The sequence below is a fragment of the Hydra vulgaris genome, chromosome 11 (assembly GCF_038396675.1).
Source record: "Hydra vulgaris chromosome 11, alternate assembly HydraT2T_AEP".
NCBI classification, from domain to species: Eukaryota; Metazoa; Cnidaria; class Hydrozoa; order Anthoathecata; family Hydridae; genus Hydra; species Hydra vulgaris.
This window is the reverse complement of record NC_088930.1, coordinates 3,777,501-3,795,000: the sequence shown is the minus strand read 5'-3', so window position 1 is coordinate 3,795,000 and position 17,500 is coordinate 3,777,501. Positions and strand designations below refer to the sequence as shown.

Genomic DNA, 17,500 nt, shown 5'->3' with positions numbered 1-17,500 from the left:
TTATTTAGTTTCTGGTATTAAATATATATTTTAAAGCTAAGTAAAAAATTATTTAAAAAAGTTTTTTTTATAAAAAATTATTTTAATTTAGAGATTAGATTACTTTGGTGCATCATTGATTATGAGCTTCTCAATTTTGTTAAGTGTTGCAAGGTATAATTGATTATGCGCTTCTCAATTTTGTTAAGTATTGCAAAATATAATTGATTATGAGCTTCTCAATTTTTTTAAGTGTTGCAAGGTATAGTTGATTATGAGCTTCTCAATTTTGTTAAGTGTTAGAAAGTATAATTGATTATGAGTTTCTCAATTTTGTTAAGTGTTGCAAGGTATAATTGATTATGAGCTTCTCAATTTTGTTAAGTGTTGCAAGGTATAATTGATTATGAGCTTCTCAATTTTGTTAAGTGTTGCAAGGTATAATTGGTTATGAGCTATTCAATTTTGTTAATTGTTGTAAGGTATAATTGATTATGGGCTTCTCAATTTTGTTTAGTGTTGTAAACACTTAACAAAATTATCTTTAGTACTTAAAAACTATTATTTTATTCACTTTAAGAGTGACATTGTGTAATAATCAGGCAAACATACAAATTTTTAATAGCAACCTCTAAAATTGTTACTTTTTTAATATGTTGTTATTTACACTAGAAGCTTTATTATAAATTTATTTAAAAAATATTCATTGGTTTTCTAGATATTGAATTTCAATGTTTGACTAAATTTTTTGAAATATTGACCAAAAGTAGTTGGAAGCACTTGAAAATAAAAAAAGTATATACTTTTTGATAGATATTTCACTTTTATTGGGTTATTGTTCATTGAATAGTTCAAAACTAAAATATAATAAAATAGGTATTGTAAACATTTTGGCTTATCTAAATATCATTCTTCAAAATTATGCAAAAATTCTGTTTTGAATAGTGCTGCCTGATTCTTACAGAAAGTTGCTCTACTTGAAATATGCTCTAATTGTTATTGTTATTGTACAGAAAATCTAATTGTTATTTAGATTTTCTGGAATTCATCACAAATTGTGAGTTTTAACTATAACTATTTTAAATTGTTATTTATAAAGTTTAAATATTAATGATAAAAATGATAATAATAATAATAATAATAAAAATAATAATAATAATGTTGTTTGCTAAAATTAGAACATACACTTCAGGATTGCTTCTACTTCTTAATTTGTTTTATCATACATACACTATGAACTTCATTGAGTTTGATTATAGCCATAATATGAGGGTAATGATAGTTCTTGGTAAGTCTTTTATATATTATTGTACATATATATATGTATGTACATATATATATATATGTATGTATATATATGTATATATATGTATGTATATATATATGTATGTACATATATATATGTATGTATATATATGTATATATATGTATGTATATATATGTATGTACATATATATATATATGTATGTACATATATATATGTATGTACATATATATATGTATGTACATATATGTATGTACATATATATATGTATGTACATATATGTATGTACATATATATATGTATGTACATATATATATGTATGTACATATATATATATGAATTTATATATTATTGTACATATATATATGTATGTACATATATATATATATGAATTTATATATTATTGTACATATATATATGTATGTACATATATATATGTATGTACATATATATATGTATGTACATATATATATATATTATTGTACATATTTATATGTATGTACATATTTATATGTACATACATATAAATATGTACATATATGATTGCAGTGTATGGCACGAAACTTTAAGTACTATTATTAATGTTGTTTTTCATTTAAACAAATTTTAACATTTATTGCTTTATTATTGTAGTATTGGGCACTATTTTATGTTCAATAGTTTTAGTATTACTTTTATATAATATAATTCATAAACAATCAGTCAATATATAAATATGTATATATTTACATATGTATATATATACACTTCTATAAATTGTAAGCTTTGAGAGTATGGAAAGTAAAAAATTATTTATTTGACAACAAATCACTATTAATTACTGTGACTTTTATTCAATTTTATCTGTATTTTTCTATAACCAAAATCATTAAATTAATTGTGAATTCATATATAATTAAAAGTTTTTTTCAATTACCTAAATTATTAGTTTCCTTAAGAGGTATGTTTGCAAACTTTAGACATCATATGAAACAATAAATTTATTATTTACATTAATTTGCTTCAACTCTTCAAAAAATGAAAATGAGTTCAAAGTGCAAAAGTGATTTTTTCTGATTTTTTTTTATAAAAAGTAACATCAAATTACTAAAGTTCATTATTTGCCGCGTTTATTTGTTTTTTATTTGACTATTATAAAAACAAAAAAACCTTACTTAATTGTTAAAGGTTAACTAAAACAGACTTTATTGAAGTCTGAAAGCAAAACAAAATTATGAAAAATGTTGTTAAAAGGGGGATTTGCTGTTAAATTCCTTCATCTTGCTTTCCTGGATCATATAATTTGCAATCTTTTAAGTCATCTGCCAATTGTAATCTTGCTCTATAATCTTTTCTCTTCCAGTAACTTCCAACTCTAATAATGCAGCCTCGTTGGAAGCGAAGATGTTGAAAAAACAAACAAACAAGAGTACGTTTTTAAATCTAGAAGTTATTGTTTTAGAAAATAATTTCACTAAGCTGATAAGTTTATTGCATTATAAAAATAAAACCAGATTTTGATTTTGGAATATTTAGCCTAACATTAAAGCTCAACCATTTAAAAACTCAAGCATTTTACTTCTTTCTGTGCATACAATTCTAATAATTTCTTTCTGTGCATACAGTTCTAATAATTTCTTTCTGTGCATACAATTCTAATAATTTGGTGTTAGATTGTTAATAAATAAAGACTCACCAAATCTAATAAAATAACTCATTGACCAAAATTGAATTTAAGTTTTTGAATTAGCCTCACTTTTGGTGGTAGGTTTATTTTATGGGACTTGAATCAATAATCTTTTCTCACAAAAAATAAAATGCTTTATTAATTATACAAATATACAAATAGATAATAAAATTTAAATAGTTTGATAATTTGTTTTTATTATCATAAAAAACTGTTTTATAATCAGTTGGTCCACAAATAAGTTCTTTAATAGTAAATTATCTTTGTACACCCAGTTAATACTATAATCATACTTTATTCTAAACCAGAAGAACAGTTGCTCAACTCAAATCAATTGTGACAATAACTTTTACAAATTCTTAATTTATTAAACTAAATTTTTACACTAACTTGATATATACGAGTCTTATATTTCATTCTTTAATCGGAGAGGACAACTTTTTTAACAACTTATTTGATATTGGTTTGATAATCCAAAAAAAGAAAAATTCAGCATAACTTTGTTTAACTTATTCTTTAAAATTTGACTCACAGAAACAGTTTTTTGGACAAAATTTGTAAATTAATAGTTTGGGATGTAACGCATAAAGGTTACGTCATTGCAATAAAACTTTAACATGAATGTACGCCTAAAAGTAACAAGATTTATTGTAAAACATAACATTTTTGAAAACATATTTGATAACATAGCTAAAGGTACATCAAATAATTTTTTTATTTTCATTTGTATAAAAGGTTGAAATTTCAATAATTTATGTCATCCATCAAATATATTACATTTGCATTTAAAAATGGTAAATTAAAAAATATAAATGCTTTAAAAAAGTCTTTTTGTTGAAAAATTACCAGGATGACGTAGGAATCAGATAGGATGGACATTCATGGCTAAGTTTTCAAAATTTCAACTACCAAGCACAGATCTATGTTATCAAATCTTAGTTAACCCAACTCAGATTTTCCGCAAAATATGCGAAAACCAGAAAAGTGATTTTAAATCATTAAAAATATTTGAGCAATATTCATTTTTAATCCGCTTAATGTGAATATTTATTTAGCAAGGAAAAATGAATCTTTTCTATTTTTTTAATTTGAACATATAAACTATTATAGAAAAAAGTTTCAGTCCTCAGAATTAGGAAAAATGAGATCACCAATTTTTTGCCGACCTTAAACTATTAGAGGTCAACTTTGATTTGGCAAAAAAAATTGACACTAAAGTTTTCCCATGAAATATAGAAATTTTTACTGTATGAAATTTTTTGCTGACCTCAAACAATTTTAGATTTGCATTGCTGAATGCCAACCCTAATTCCAAGGGCTATATATATATATATATATATATATATATATATATATATATATATATATATATATATATATATATATATATATATATATATATATATATATATATATATATATTTATATATATATATATATATATATTTATATATATATATATATATATATATATTTATATATGTATATATATAAATATATATATATATATATATAGATATATAGATATATAGATATATAGATATATAGCCATGAATGAATATATATATTGGCTTTAATTTGGGTTGCTTTTTTTTTCTTTCCAAAACATTCATTAAAACCCAATTCGAAAATATCTGTTTGCGCTGTCAATTAGCCCAAATTAGCCAGACAGTTAGCCCTGAATATTCTTTAGTAACTATACATATATTTATTTGTGTTATTTTTACAGGTTTAGTTAATATATCATTTTGGATGGTCTGGTGTTTTAAGGTACTTTGAATTTTTTATAGTGCACTAAAATTATTTTTTTTGCTTTTAATTTAATAAACAAATGTTTCTAATTTCATAAAAGCCTTTTACCACTTTGCTTTTTGTTAGTTATGTTTGTGATTATGTGTGTTTGTGTGCGTGTATTTGTTTGTGTTTATATATATAACAAAAAAAATTAAAATCATGATAGCTGTGCAAATACACGCTTTTACTGTAACATAAATTTTCCATTTAGCATTCTCATCGTCATTATGTTTGGAAATGTGTCGTAACAATGGTTGGAACTTTTTTATTTGCATCCTTAGAGGTAACATTAGTGTAAATTTTTTTAAGTTGACTTGTTAGACTTGTTCTGCATTAAAATATTTGTTTTTTAACATTTCACTCTTCAATTAGTTTTTTTTTGTTATGAATTATAATCATTAGAAAAATTTATTATACAGTTAAGAGATTTTTTAGTTATGGGATTTTCCACCAATATTTTATACCTTTGACGCACATTCTTTGTGGCATTTATCAACTGTGCCTCTTACTTATTTATGGTATAGGTAAGATTTTTTAGTTGTAATAATTTTTTTTTGAACATGTTAAATGATACAAATAACCATGTTAGGTGACACAAGTAATCGTACGAAATTAATCAAACAATCATCGTACAAAAGTATTCGTATTAGGTTACAAAAATAAATGTAATTAGTGGCACAAGATTCGGTAGTAATAATATTTTTTGTATGTTGAGTGGGATGCTTTTGTATATTGAGTGGGGTGCGTTTTTATATTGAGTGGGGTACTTCCAGAATTGTATGGTGGAAGCTCAAACCTCTTGATTGCTATTGCTTTATCACTAGATTTTTTCTGGCACTAGATATTTACCACATAATCAACAAGCTGATTTAGTTTTTAATTTTGAAAAAACTGATTTAGTTAATGAAGCTAATTTTTTTTATGAATAGTGTATTTTTGGTTGTGTTTTCACATTCCTGTATTGTTTTTTGCATATATAAAACTTTTAATTGATGAGTATATAAAACTTGTTTTAATGAATTTATAGGAAATCATCTTTTTTCGAAAACGATTTATATATTTGGTGATTAATTCAATATTATTACAAGAACATGTATTTAAAAACATACTGAACTATTTAAAAACATATTGAACATGAATGAAAGCAGTTTAAAGAAAAATGAAAATCAGATATTTAATAAACACATTAAATACTGTTTTTTTTTTGGCATGCTGTCATAAAGTTTTTTTACTATTGAAATTATATCATTATTCTAGATTCACTATTACATCTTTTAATTCATTAATCATATTTGGCTATTTTAGGCTCACAAAACCCAAAACATTTTATATTGGAGACCAATGCTTTCAGGACACAACACCAACTTTCCATGGGAACAACTTTACCCATAAAATTCTTTTGTATTAAATAATCTGCAACAAAAAATAAAATAAAGTTTTACAATAACTACTTGAAATTTGTCAAGTTTTCCAGTCTCATACTCACTATTATTAAGCAATAATATAGGGCAGAAGTCTTAAAGTAAAATATTTTTTTCAAACCTCTTTTTTTCTCAGAAATTTTCTATAGCAAACAAAATCTATTACTTATAATTTGTATTTATACCGAGCTGTTTACAGTTACTTTGAGATGATTAATTTTACCCCTTTTTTTGTAATAGCTCCCATTTCATATATTTTATTTAAATATTTGCCCCAAAAAATTGATTTTATTTAATTTATTGATTTGTCAATCAAATAGTTTTGCATTTTGTTTTTGCAAGTGTCTGTTCCCTGTTCATCAGATAATGAATGCACTTCTGATGCATTTTGTACAATCCTTTTTGAAGTTCAATTTCTTCTATTTTTCATCTCTCTTTATTTTGTTAATACTATAACGTTTATTTGCTCTTGAGTGTAGATGTTTAGCCAAATGAGATTGGCAATAAATGGCGAACCTTAAACTGTTAGAGGTCATCAAAAAAAAATGGTAAGACATAAAAGTCTTACCATTAAACAGAAATGAGGTCAGCAATTTTTTGCCAATCTCAAACACTTTTAGCTTGGCAGTTAAGTCAGCATTGTTGAATGCTGACCATAATTGCGAGAGCTGTATATTTAAAAAAATCAACATGTTGTTATGAATGTTTCCTTTTAAGGTGTTCACATCCCAATATTAAATTTCTTTATTTTTGTTAAGGTTTTTCTATTAAACTAATTTTTCTATTAAACATTTTAGAAGGTTTGGTGTTTAAAGTACTTATTGCAGACAGCCAAACTACAACGGCTTTTCTTTTATTTATTCCATGGATGAGCACTTTTAGACCTGCCAGAATACATGCTTATACCATCAGCAGAGCTGTTTTGTAAATATGGATAAAGATAGTGTTTTAATAAAATGTTATCTTAAGCAGATGTATCTGCTTCAGGCTACTGTCTTGAAGAAGGCCTGCTAAGCAAAGACCTTATGGGTAAGCAGAAAATTTATGTTGACCAGCCTTGCATTTCTTTTTCAACTAATAGGCTGGTGTGTATGTAAACCTGTGTTCGATTGTTTATGATGCAATGAACAAATGCTCACTCAATGTGTTTATACTTTGTACTTGTTGTAAAAGCTACTTTTGCAGCAATTTAAAAACACAAGGCTTTTTTCATCATTTTAAAGTTCATCACTAATTAAATTTGTTTGACATTAAAAAGCAAATTTTCTAAATGATGGCAAAATAATTTTGAAAAATTGTTCCGGAATAACATAATTGTTAAAAAATTTTTTCTAGTTAAATGACTATTGTTTTTAGAAATCTTTGGGATTATAGAATACATATGACTGATCTTTTTGGTCTTTAGAAAATCCCCAAGGAAGATATTATATCAAGCTGATAATAATTATCAAATCAATTTTTTCTCTTTTCATAGATAAGGTTGTTGAATCAAGTCTTTATCATTTCTTTATAAATTTTAAAAATTGTTTGTGGTATTTTAAGTAATTTTTCATCAGCTGAATCTTACCACTTGCAAAATTCACCAGACCTACTTGCTCTTTATGACACCAATTTAAATTCCTTTTTATTTGGATTTTTGTGTTGACATCTATTATCTTTCTAATTTTAGTATATGCCTAAGCCAAGCATGAGACTCCAATAGTCACATGTCATATACTTACACATCAACTCATCTTTTTGTTGTGAAAGGGGTCGCCCATAATTTACGTCATGAAATTTTTGACAATTTTGATCCCCTTCCCCTCCCCCCTTATAATAAATTGCCACTTTTTACTGACCCCCTCCCCCTTAAAACAATGCAAAAAATTTTTAACCCTCCCCTCCCTTGAAATCTTGGATTTTAAATATGTTAGTATTTTAAATTTTTATAGCTTCTTTTAGTTAACTAGTTAATACATTTCAATACATATATAAATAAAATATTGAATTTAATGTTGCTTCTGCTGCCGCTACTGTTACTAAATGTTTGACATGGAACACACAGCAGCCATTAAAGCCAAGTTAATAACAAGAAAGAGTCGCAGCACTTTTTTTTACAAGAAAATGTGAATGAAAGTGTATGCTAATGTCTAACTTATGTAAACTTTAAATTATTAAATGTTAAAAATTTTATAGAATTTTACAGTTTTACTTTTATTTGAAAATTGCATTGTTCAAAAATCTCCTTAATTTTAATTTGTAGGACTTATTTGTAAAGTCTTTTTTTTATTAAATAGCGTTAAAACTTTCTTCGAACATGCGCCTAAGTAGCTGAAGTGGTTAGCTCGCAGCGCTCTGAATGTCATGGTTCAAATCCTTGCGCTTCAACATTAAAAAATTATTTTAAAATCTTTTTCATTTTTTAAAATACAAAATAAAATGTTTTTAAAGATATTTTTATAAAGTTTTACTTTCATTTAAAAGTTGCATTGCAGCAAAATCTCCTTAATTTTGGTTTATAACATTTATTTGCTGTTTTATAGTTATTCTGTCTTTTGTTTATTAAATAGTATTAAAAAGTGGCAGATTAATGTGCTTTAGTGGCCAAAATGGTTAGCTTGCTGCGCTTTGGTACAATGTGAGGGTTCAAATCTTGTCACTTGTACATTAATTTTTTTTTTTTTTCAAATCTTTTCCAATTTTCTAAAATACAAAATAAAACATTTTTAAGGTTCTATTGATGTTATATAAATAACATATATAAAGATACTAAATACTATGATAAACAAAAGGAAGAGAGTTTTTAAAAAAGCTAAGAATTTCTATAACTATCAAAACAGCAATAGAAACGTTTTGCGCATATGTCACGATAGAGCTGCTTAAGTTATTAATGTGCTTAGGTAATTAGTTGTCTGCGCGTTGAACACAAATTAAAGAGACATTTTTTTTTCTTACACAAAAAAAGATTTTACATTCAAACTTTTGTTTTCTTCAAAATTAAATAACAGGGTGGATCTTACTAAGCTGCAGATGTTCTGGAAAAAAATTTAATAAAAGCCTATAAGAAACTTAATAAGGGAAAAAATTTATAAGTCTGTACAGTTTTTTTTGTTAAAGAAGTATACAATTTTACAATAAGAAGTTATAAAGTATTTATAAGAAGTTATAAAGTATTGAACTTAAATCATTAACTCAAAACAAAGATTTTAATTTCCTACTACTTTTCTATTGAAATAAAATAACTATATAAAGAATAAGTATAGAAAGGGGTGGTGTGGAATAGACCATGACCCGTGCTATATGGGTCATGGTAAGTTCATTATTCCACATATTTTTAAGTATAATTCCAAATATTTTAAAACATTTTTGTACCGATTGTAATTAATCAATACATTTTAAGCGGGTGTTCTTAATATTATTTTGAATACCCACTTTGGGTTCTAATATCTTAACCGCTGATAAATAGCAGTTAACGCAACGAATAAGGGTTTTAATTTTTTTATAGTTAATTATGTTATAAATTTTTATTTAATGATTATATTGTTATTAATTATTTTTGCATCAATAATATATTGGCTAAATCATTGACTGATTAGACCGTAGATGCAGCTAAGTCTACATTAATCTACTAAAATTTAAGCCAATTTAAAAAGTCAATTGGAATAACCACAGTCGAGTGTACATACATCACCTGAGAGTTGATGTTTTAGTACAAAAATAATTATGAAAAAGTTTACCAAAAAAAACATTACAGAGTTTGTTAAAAAAGTGTGTTTGACATTTTTTGGAATAATACTCTGTAATCAATAAAATCTCGGGTTCTGCACAAGGTATGCTGTGTTTGAGGTTTGTGTTGAAGATCTAAGAAATTGTCATATAGAAATCTTTTTATTTGCAATAACCATGATATAGAGAAATAAAATATTATTTAATTGATTGTTATTTTTGAAGAAAATCTGTTTATCAATATAAATTTAGGAATAAACAGTTTACTAAACTTTTACGCCATAAGTATGAAAGACCAATGATCATACTTATGCATTATGGTGCATTTAGTCCATATAAATAAAACTTATAAAAATCTTGACATCATTTTTAATAAAATTAATTGCTCAAAATTGGATGGTACGTGGGTATTTGAAAGATATTTTTATGATTTAAAAAATAAGTTGAGTGCAGTACTACCAGTAGTGTGGCGGAAATCGACCTCATTTTTCTACATTGAAGAATGAATGAATGGCACTACTCTTACTGACTTTTGTGTTTTTCTTATTTTTGGATTTTTTTCAATACTGACCCCTTATGGGAACCATACATAAATGTTAGCTATCAACTTTTACTTCACCTACCAAAAAACAATCTTGTGTTATGTTATTAAGCAAAGGTGCTTTCTTTTACTGTGACTGTTCTTTCTACTTCCTAACTTCTAACTCTTAACTTTTATATTTTTTGTTTTTGTAATAAAGCTGTGGCTGTATTAATACAGCTAGTGTTTCATACTGAAACAGCCTTTCATAAAAATAAGTTACTTTGATTGTTATTAACTGATTTAAGCTATTACAATATACTACTTCCACCAATAATTCATTGCCTGCAGTTGTTGCTTGAATACGGATTTTGTCTAGAATGACTTTTAGTATATTCAGCTTCTAAAATTGTGTTTACGTGTCTGAATCTGAATTTTTTGTATATTTATTTTCTGAGAAATCGTATCCATGTAAAGTTAGATTTACACTATCTATTTTATTAATGTTTTTAAAATTTTGTATGTAGTCACATCTTAAATGCAGAGTTAAAAGTTTTGTTAAGTTAAAACTTATGATTCTTTCTTTATATGTCATATTTTTAAGAGAATAAATTAGCTTAGTTGCTCATTCTGTTACTTGTTCCAATATAGATGTATCTTCTTTAAGGTAAGGAGATCATACAGTGATACCATATTCAGGATTTGGATGGACAAGTGTAGTATAAAGAACTTTAAACATCTGTTTATCTATATAACTAAAGGTACACTTTATCATACCAAATCCTTTATTTGCTTTAGACGCAGAGCTAATTGTGTGTTGTTTCCACTTAAGATTGGCTGAGAAATTAATACCTAGATATTTTTCACATATAGACTTTTCTAAAGTTATTAAATTGTCATCATCAGAATTAGTTATAAAGTAATGCTTTAGTGGTGTAGTGGTAGAGCGCTCATTTCATTAGCAAATGCGGTAGTGTATAGTTTCATAAGCATAATGCGGTAGTGTATAGTTTCATAAGCAAGTGCGGTAGTTTCATAAGTAATGCGGTAGTGGTGTAGTGGTAGAGCACTTGTTTCATAAGCAAGAGATTCCGAGTTCAATTCCCACCACATCCCTGGTTGTACCGCACTCAACTTGTCTCTCCACGCAGTGGCCTTGTTCGTCAAGGTTTGTGTTTCGGGGTTATAGAGTTGAGAGAGGGTTGTAACCACAGTTAACCTCCTCATCTGTAGTGGCCTTCTCGGCCTTGGGAAGTGAATTACCTCCCAAAAAAAAAAAAAAAAAAAGTTCCATGTTTGATCCTCACCACATTCTTGGTAGTACCGCGCTCAACTTGTTTCTCCACGCAGTGACCTTGTTTGTCAAGGTTCATGCTTTGGATTTATAGAGTTGAGAGAGGGTTATAACCACTATTAAGTAGCCTCCTTGTTTGTAGTGGCCTTCTCGGCCTTGAGGAGGTGAATTAAAATAAAAAATATAAAAAATTGTGCTTAAGATTGTTATTCCTAATATGGATAACATGACAATATGCATAACATGACAATATGAATAACATGACAATATGCATAACATGACAATATGAATAACATGACAATATGCATAACACGACAATATGCTTAACATGACAATATGAATAACATGACAATATGCATAACATGACAATATGCATAACATGACAATATGAATAACACAACAGTATGCATAACACGACAATATGCATAACATGACAATATGCATAACATGGCAATATGCATAACATAACAATATGCATAACATGACAATATGCATAACATGACACTTATTATTTTTAAACTTGATAAGCCTTTTTTTTAACCATTTGAATGCCTTGATAAGGTCATCGAGCTGGTATAGAGTTGTTGTAAATTTGATTAATGATTTTAGTTTCATCAGCAAATAATTTAGATATGTTAGTTAGGTAGCTTTTTGGTAAGCCATTGATATAGATGACAAAAAGAAGTGGACCTAACACAGAATATTGTGGAATACCACTAAAAATATCTTTCCGATTATTTAATTTCCGATTGGACCCAATTTGGTTAATTACTACTCTTTGCTTCCTATTTTCTAAGAATGTTTTTTATCAAAGATTAGTAAATTTGGATATGCTAGTGGCATCATGCTAGTGACATTCTTTAAGAATTCTTGGGTGAAATTGTCACTGCCAATAGATTTATTTGTATCTACGTAATTCAAAAGTTCCAATATTTCGTTATATTTAAATATTTAGCTTCATCCATTGGTTTAGAAATGGATTTATTTTTATCATCAATTTCAGGAATTAAATTTGCATCCTCTTTGACAAATAGTGATTGAAATAGAGTATTTAAGATATTAGTAATATTAAAAAGATCGTCACAGATAAAACCATTTTTATCTTGAAGTGATTGGGTACGATTATTTGTATTTTGCATGTTGTTGATATATTGATATAGAAGCTTTGGGCATTGTTTTGCTCTGGAAACTAGGTTTTTCTCAAATTAATTTCTTGCGTTCTTTGCCGCTCGTTTGAAAGATTTTTTTAGCACTTTATAATCCTTAGTTTTGTCTTTTTGTTTTCACCCACTGGCAATTGAAGTAAAAATTATATTAACCATGGGTTAACGTGAGGATGTCTAACATAATCCAAAATTAATTTTTTAATTCCAATATTATAGTAATAAAAAAATTTGATCGATTATTTTTTCATAGAGTCCAGTTCACATTGTCAAGGATTTCATATCTTTGTTATTTCCATAATTAAAAGCAAGTTTTGGCATTGTTTCAGAACTCTAATTATTATGAGCTATTGAAAGAACTAACGGATTGATTCAACGGCAGTACTAAAATGGCCTTTTTCACAGTCTTCAAGCATCAGATTTTACTTAAGGTTGCAGACCCGATTATTTTGTTTTGTATGAATCCAATTAAGAGTAGTTAGTAACCGGGTCCTCAGTCCTGGCCCCGGCAAAACTATAAGATTTAGCAGGGGTTGGTAGCCGGGGCTAGAAAAAAATTTATAATACTTTATATATTATAGTTTTATACTTACATTTACTATTTATTAAATACTGGCATTTATTTATATATTTTCAAATTCTTATTTACTTCCAACAAGATTGCAACCACTACTAAGTTATGAGTTACTTTAAAATAGAGAATAAGTAAAAATTCTAATAAATGGTTAACTGAACACTTGAAAAGTTGTAGATTGTATATAAAAGGAAAACATCAGATAAAATCTGTTTTCAGATAAAAAGTTGTAGATTGTATATAAAAGGAGATCAGATAAAAATCTGCTTATTCTAAGCAATCTAAAAGTGAGAATTTTTTTGTCAAGACAAGAGTATACAGTTGAGTCGTCAGCAAATAAAGCCTCTTTAGATGTAAAATTTTCATGAAGATCATTATTGTAGATAAGAAACAACACAGGAGCATAGATGATTCTTTATAGTAGTTTGGAACCTTGTGGTACCCTTAAAGTTATGAAATAAAGAAAAGTGTTGGCCTTCAAGAATAACTTTACTACTGCAGTTAGAAAGAAATAATGTAATATTCTCAAAATTTTTATATAAAGAAACTAATAACAGAGTGAAGACTAATTGTAGGATAGTTAGAGAGGTCAAAGTGTTTTCTAGAGTTTTGAAAAATTGGAACCACTTATTTAGCACTTTTTTTAAAAATTTAGCAAAAATTGAAGAGAGTTCTGGAGAGCACTTTTTTAAGACTATGATGGAAATCTTGAATAAAGCATAAGCTGTAGAAGTGTTTAATTGAGAATTAACTTTAACATTGGAAGCCAGAGTCATTTGGATATTTACCAATGGGTTAATCTGTTTAACTAGCAGGAAGAATATGGCCATTAGATTCAAGAGTCAAATCAGAGTAAGATTTCTTTGCGAATAACTCGGTTTTATTCTGGGCAGAAGAAGATCATACCCATGAATTAGAGATTAAATGTTAGACTTACTTTAGTTAATGATATTGTTGAAGACTAACCAAAAGTCCCTAGATCCTAACATCTGATATAAGATACAAGATTTAGTAAACTGAGAATAACAGCCTAACACCAGACAGGACCTTTTTACATTGGCTTCTTGGAATAATAAAAGGACATTTGTTCTTAAGAGAGATGTTCTTGTAAAAAAGATGAAAAAAATGAGTAGTGTTTAATAAAGCAACTGCTTAAGATTCTATGACGCATTTTTCACTATCTTGAGGAATAAAAGCTTCCAAACTTTTAGTCCAGAAAGAATAAAATCTTCCGAGATGCGGTTAATGCATACATATTATGAATATAAGCATATATGTTTGCTATTTAATTAGATGCTAGCATACAATATCCTTTCATATTTATATAAACTTTAGTATTTATATGGTGTAGTATTTGCCGAAAGAGAAGATGATGATGATGATTTGATGGTAATGATGATTATGATGATCATGTTGATCATAATGATGTTTATTTACGCATATATATTAGAGTGATGACTTTTATACAACCTCATTTCCCTGTATCATAATTTGATGAGCTTTTATTTTAGATTAAATAAAATATTACATTCAAGGCGATTTGATAAAAAAACTCAATGATTTAAGAATTTTATTTATTTTATTATTATTGACTTTTTGGCCAAATTTTTAAAGTCACTGTAAGCAGATACAAAATTAAACACAAGCTGTAGAGTCACATGCATACAACATTGTATAGGATCATCAAATGCACAAGGAAGTCAAGTATTCTCAATAATGTCATTATAGAGGATGAATCTCAGTGGGAGCTTATCCTTGTTGCAGCAGATGTCGTGCAATTCTTGCATAACTTTGATGGCATGCTTGCAGCACTGGTTGCTTCGGGCAATTTGATTGAAGAGTCATCTGTTTTCCAGTGGGTTTTCAAGCAATTGAGAGGTTTTGGGTAGTCATTCAGAGCTTCAGATAGTTCTTCAAAATCTTCAATGCGGAACAATTGACTGCTGAACCAATGGTCAGCCCATGAGTAAGAAATGAATAAACAGATTTTACACAACCTGATCCGGATATCTGGCGTCAAAATAAACACAAAAAGGACTAGAATGGCATGAGAGTTCCAGCGTGCATTGTTGATGTTTGGGATTTGTTTGAAATTCACAGGGATCTCATTCCTCTCAGTTAAGTGAGGTGGTAGAGAAACTTCATGTCATCTCTCCAGCTGCCTGTTTCCTTAATCTCAGTTTTATCGTTGCTAAAGGCTGCTTTAATTTACCTTAATTGCTCATCAAATCCTGCACAAAGAAATACTCAATGTTTGGTGATTTAGTCGACCCATGAAGCTCATCGTTCATGACAATGCAAAGAACACAGTCTAGCACATGGTGCTGGCAACTGATGAACTTGGGTTTGGGTTGACCTTTCTCTTCAAACATTTGCTGCAGTCAAACAACAACGCCTGTCTTCTTGCTGGTATTCACGTTTGTTGTGTTGGCAACAATCATCACAACTGATCCCCACAGGTTAAACTCCTTTAACACATCCTAAGTCATTCTGCAATTGTTTGAGCTTTCCCATTTTTCAATTTTAGCCCAGTCAACTTAATTTCTTTAGATTTAGATTCTTGAGGACCACGGCCTAATATTCAAAGCTGTCAATGTGTTTGCCGTCAAAGTGTATGCTCCACTTGCTCACTGAGTCCGTGCTACTTTTGGAACAATCAGGTAATGCTAAGCTGGTAAGTGTGGACACAGCCTCTTCCATTGTCCTCTTTCGCTTGGATGGGTGGATGGTATTGGCGCTCGAAGGTTTGCCACTTGAATAACCAACGTGACCTTTGCTCTCAATTTGCAGTTTGTAGAGGTTCTCATCCTCTTTGCACAACCATTCGCCTTTCATCTTGGTCATGTCAAAATGTTCATTCAATGAATCAAAGTTTTGTTTTTTTCTGTAGCGCTCGTAGTCTTTCATAAGTTTTGCTAGTTTTGCACAAATGGCTTGATCAAATACATGCAGGGAGTTCAACTTTTTGCTCCATAGGTCTTTAAGCTCTACAGCAATTAAACCAATCCTCTCTCTCTGTTCTTTGGTAGTGGATTCAAGAAATTTGAAGCGCTGAATGACATGGTTTTTCAAGGGCATGCAACTTCGTTCACTCAAGGGTGCTTCATGAATTGCCACTTTGCCTCTTCTTGATGGGGCATGAAGCTGGACTAAGTTGTTTGTCCAGGTTTCCTTGTTCTTCTCCATGTTAGAAGAGCTTTTCTTGAACGACATGTTGTCTTCTACTCAGCAACTGAAATAGGAACCTTAACGCCAATATTAATTACATAACAAATTAAAGAAACTGTTATTAAGTTTTCAATTGAACTGTTATTGTTAATATATTTTATTTCAAAAGAAGCAAATAATGATTATAGAAAATGAAAACGGCAGACACTAATAAAATATTATATGCTCAATTTTAATTTGCGAAAGAGTTTAATGTAACTTACCAAATGATACAAGGATCTCCTTATACTTAAACTATAGAGAATGCGCAATAATTAAAATAAGGCAATAATAATGTTAACACCAAATTAAGATAATTAAAACTCAACTACCCGCTTTGAACACCTTGCTTATATACCAGTTTATAACAGACTGCAAAACAGCTGAAGAAAATTTTAGAACTCTCCAGAAGCTTCCCGAATAATTACATAACCATGACGTCACTGTCCTGGCTGACGGCGCAGAGCGTTATACGATGTTCTGGAAAATTCTATACATTTCTCCGCTACATAAATTATTGCACAAGTCGGTTTCATGACTTATGTTATTATTATTATTGTATATTATTGTTAATACAATTACATAAAATGCTAAAATGCCTACATACATAACATTTCAAAGTGGTTTGTGCATGACCTTTTTCAGTATTTTAATGGAATAAACGTCATTTTAGTCATTAATAGGCAAAAGTTCATTCATTTGTGCTACAGGAAATGTTTGAAAAAAAAAAAAAAAGTTATCACCCTAAAATATATACAAAATAAAACAGGAATTTTGAATTAAAGAAAAATACTTTAGGATGTATGCATATGTAATGTTTATGCAGCCCTGGTCTCAATCCAGGTCCCAGCAAATATCAACCCCGGTCTATTACTAATCAAGAGTTCCTGTAAAGGTGCCATCTTCTATTTGA

General features: G+C 28.2%; 1 protein-coding gene across 1 annotated transcript in view; it reads left to right on the top strand.

Moving 5' to 3' along the window:
- LOC101240231 (post-GPI attachment to proteins factor 3) overlaps positions 1 to 17,500 on the top strand; it is a 35,246-nt gene that overhangs the window by 16,688 nt on the left and 1,058 nt on the right. Inside the window, exons 4-9 of the mRNA XM_065809827.1 lie at positions 92 to 153; positions 1,013 to 1,036; positions 1,158 to 1,267; positions 4,639 to 4,679; positions 4,915 to 4,986; positions 5,139 to 5,227. Of these exons, the coding sequence (XP_065665899.1) occupies positions 92 to 153; positions 1,013 to 1,036; positions 1,158 to 1,267; positions 4,639 to 4,679; positions 4,915 to 4,986; positions 5,139 to 5,227 (398 nt within the window). The remainder of the gene's footprint in view (positions 1 to 91; positions 154 to 1,012; positions 1,037 to 1,157; positions 1,268 to 4,638; positions 4,680 to 4,914; positions 4,987 to 5,138; positions 5,228 to 17,500) is intronic.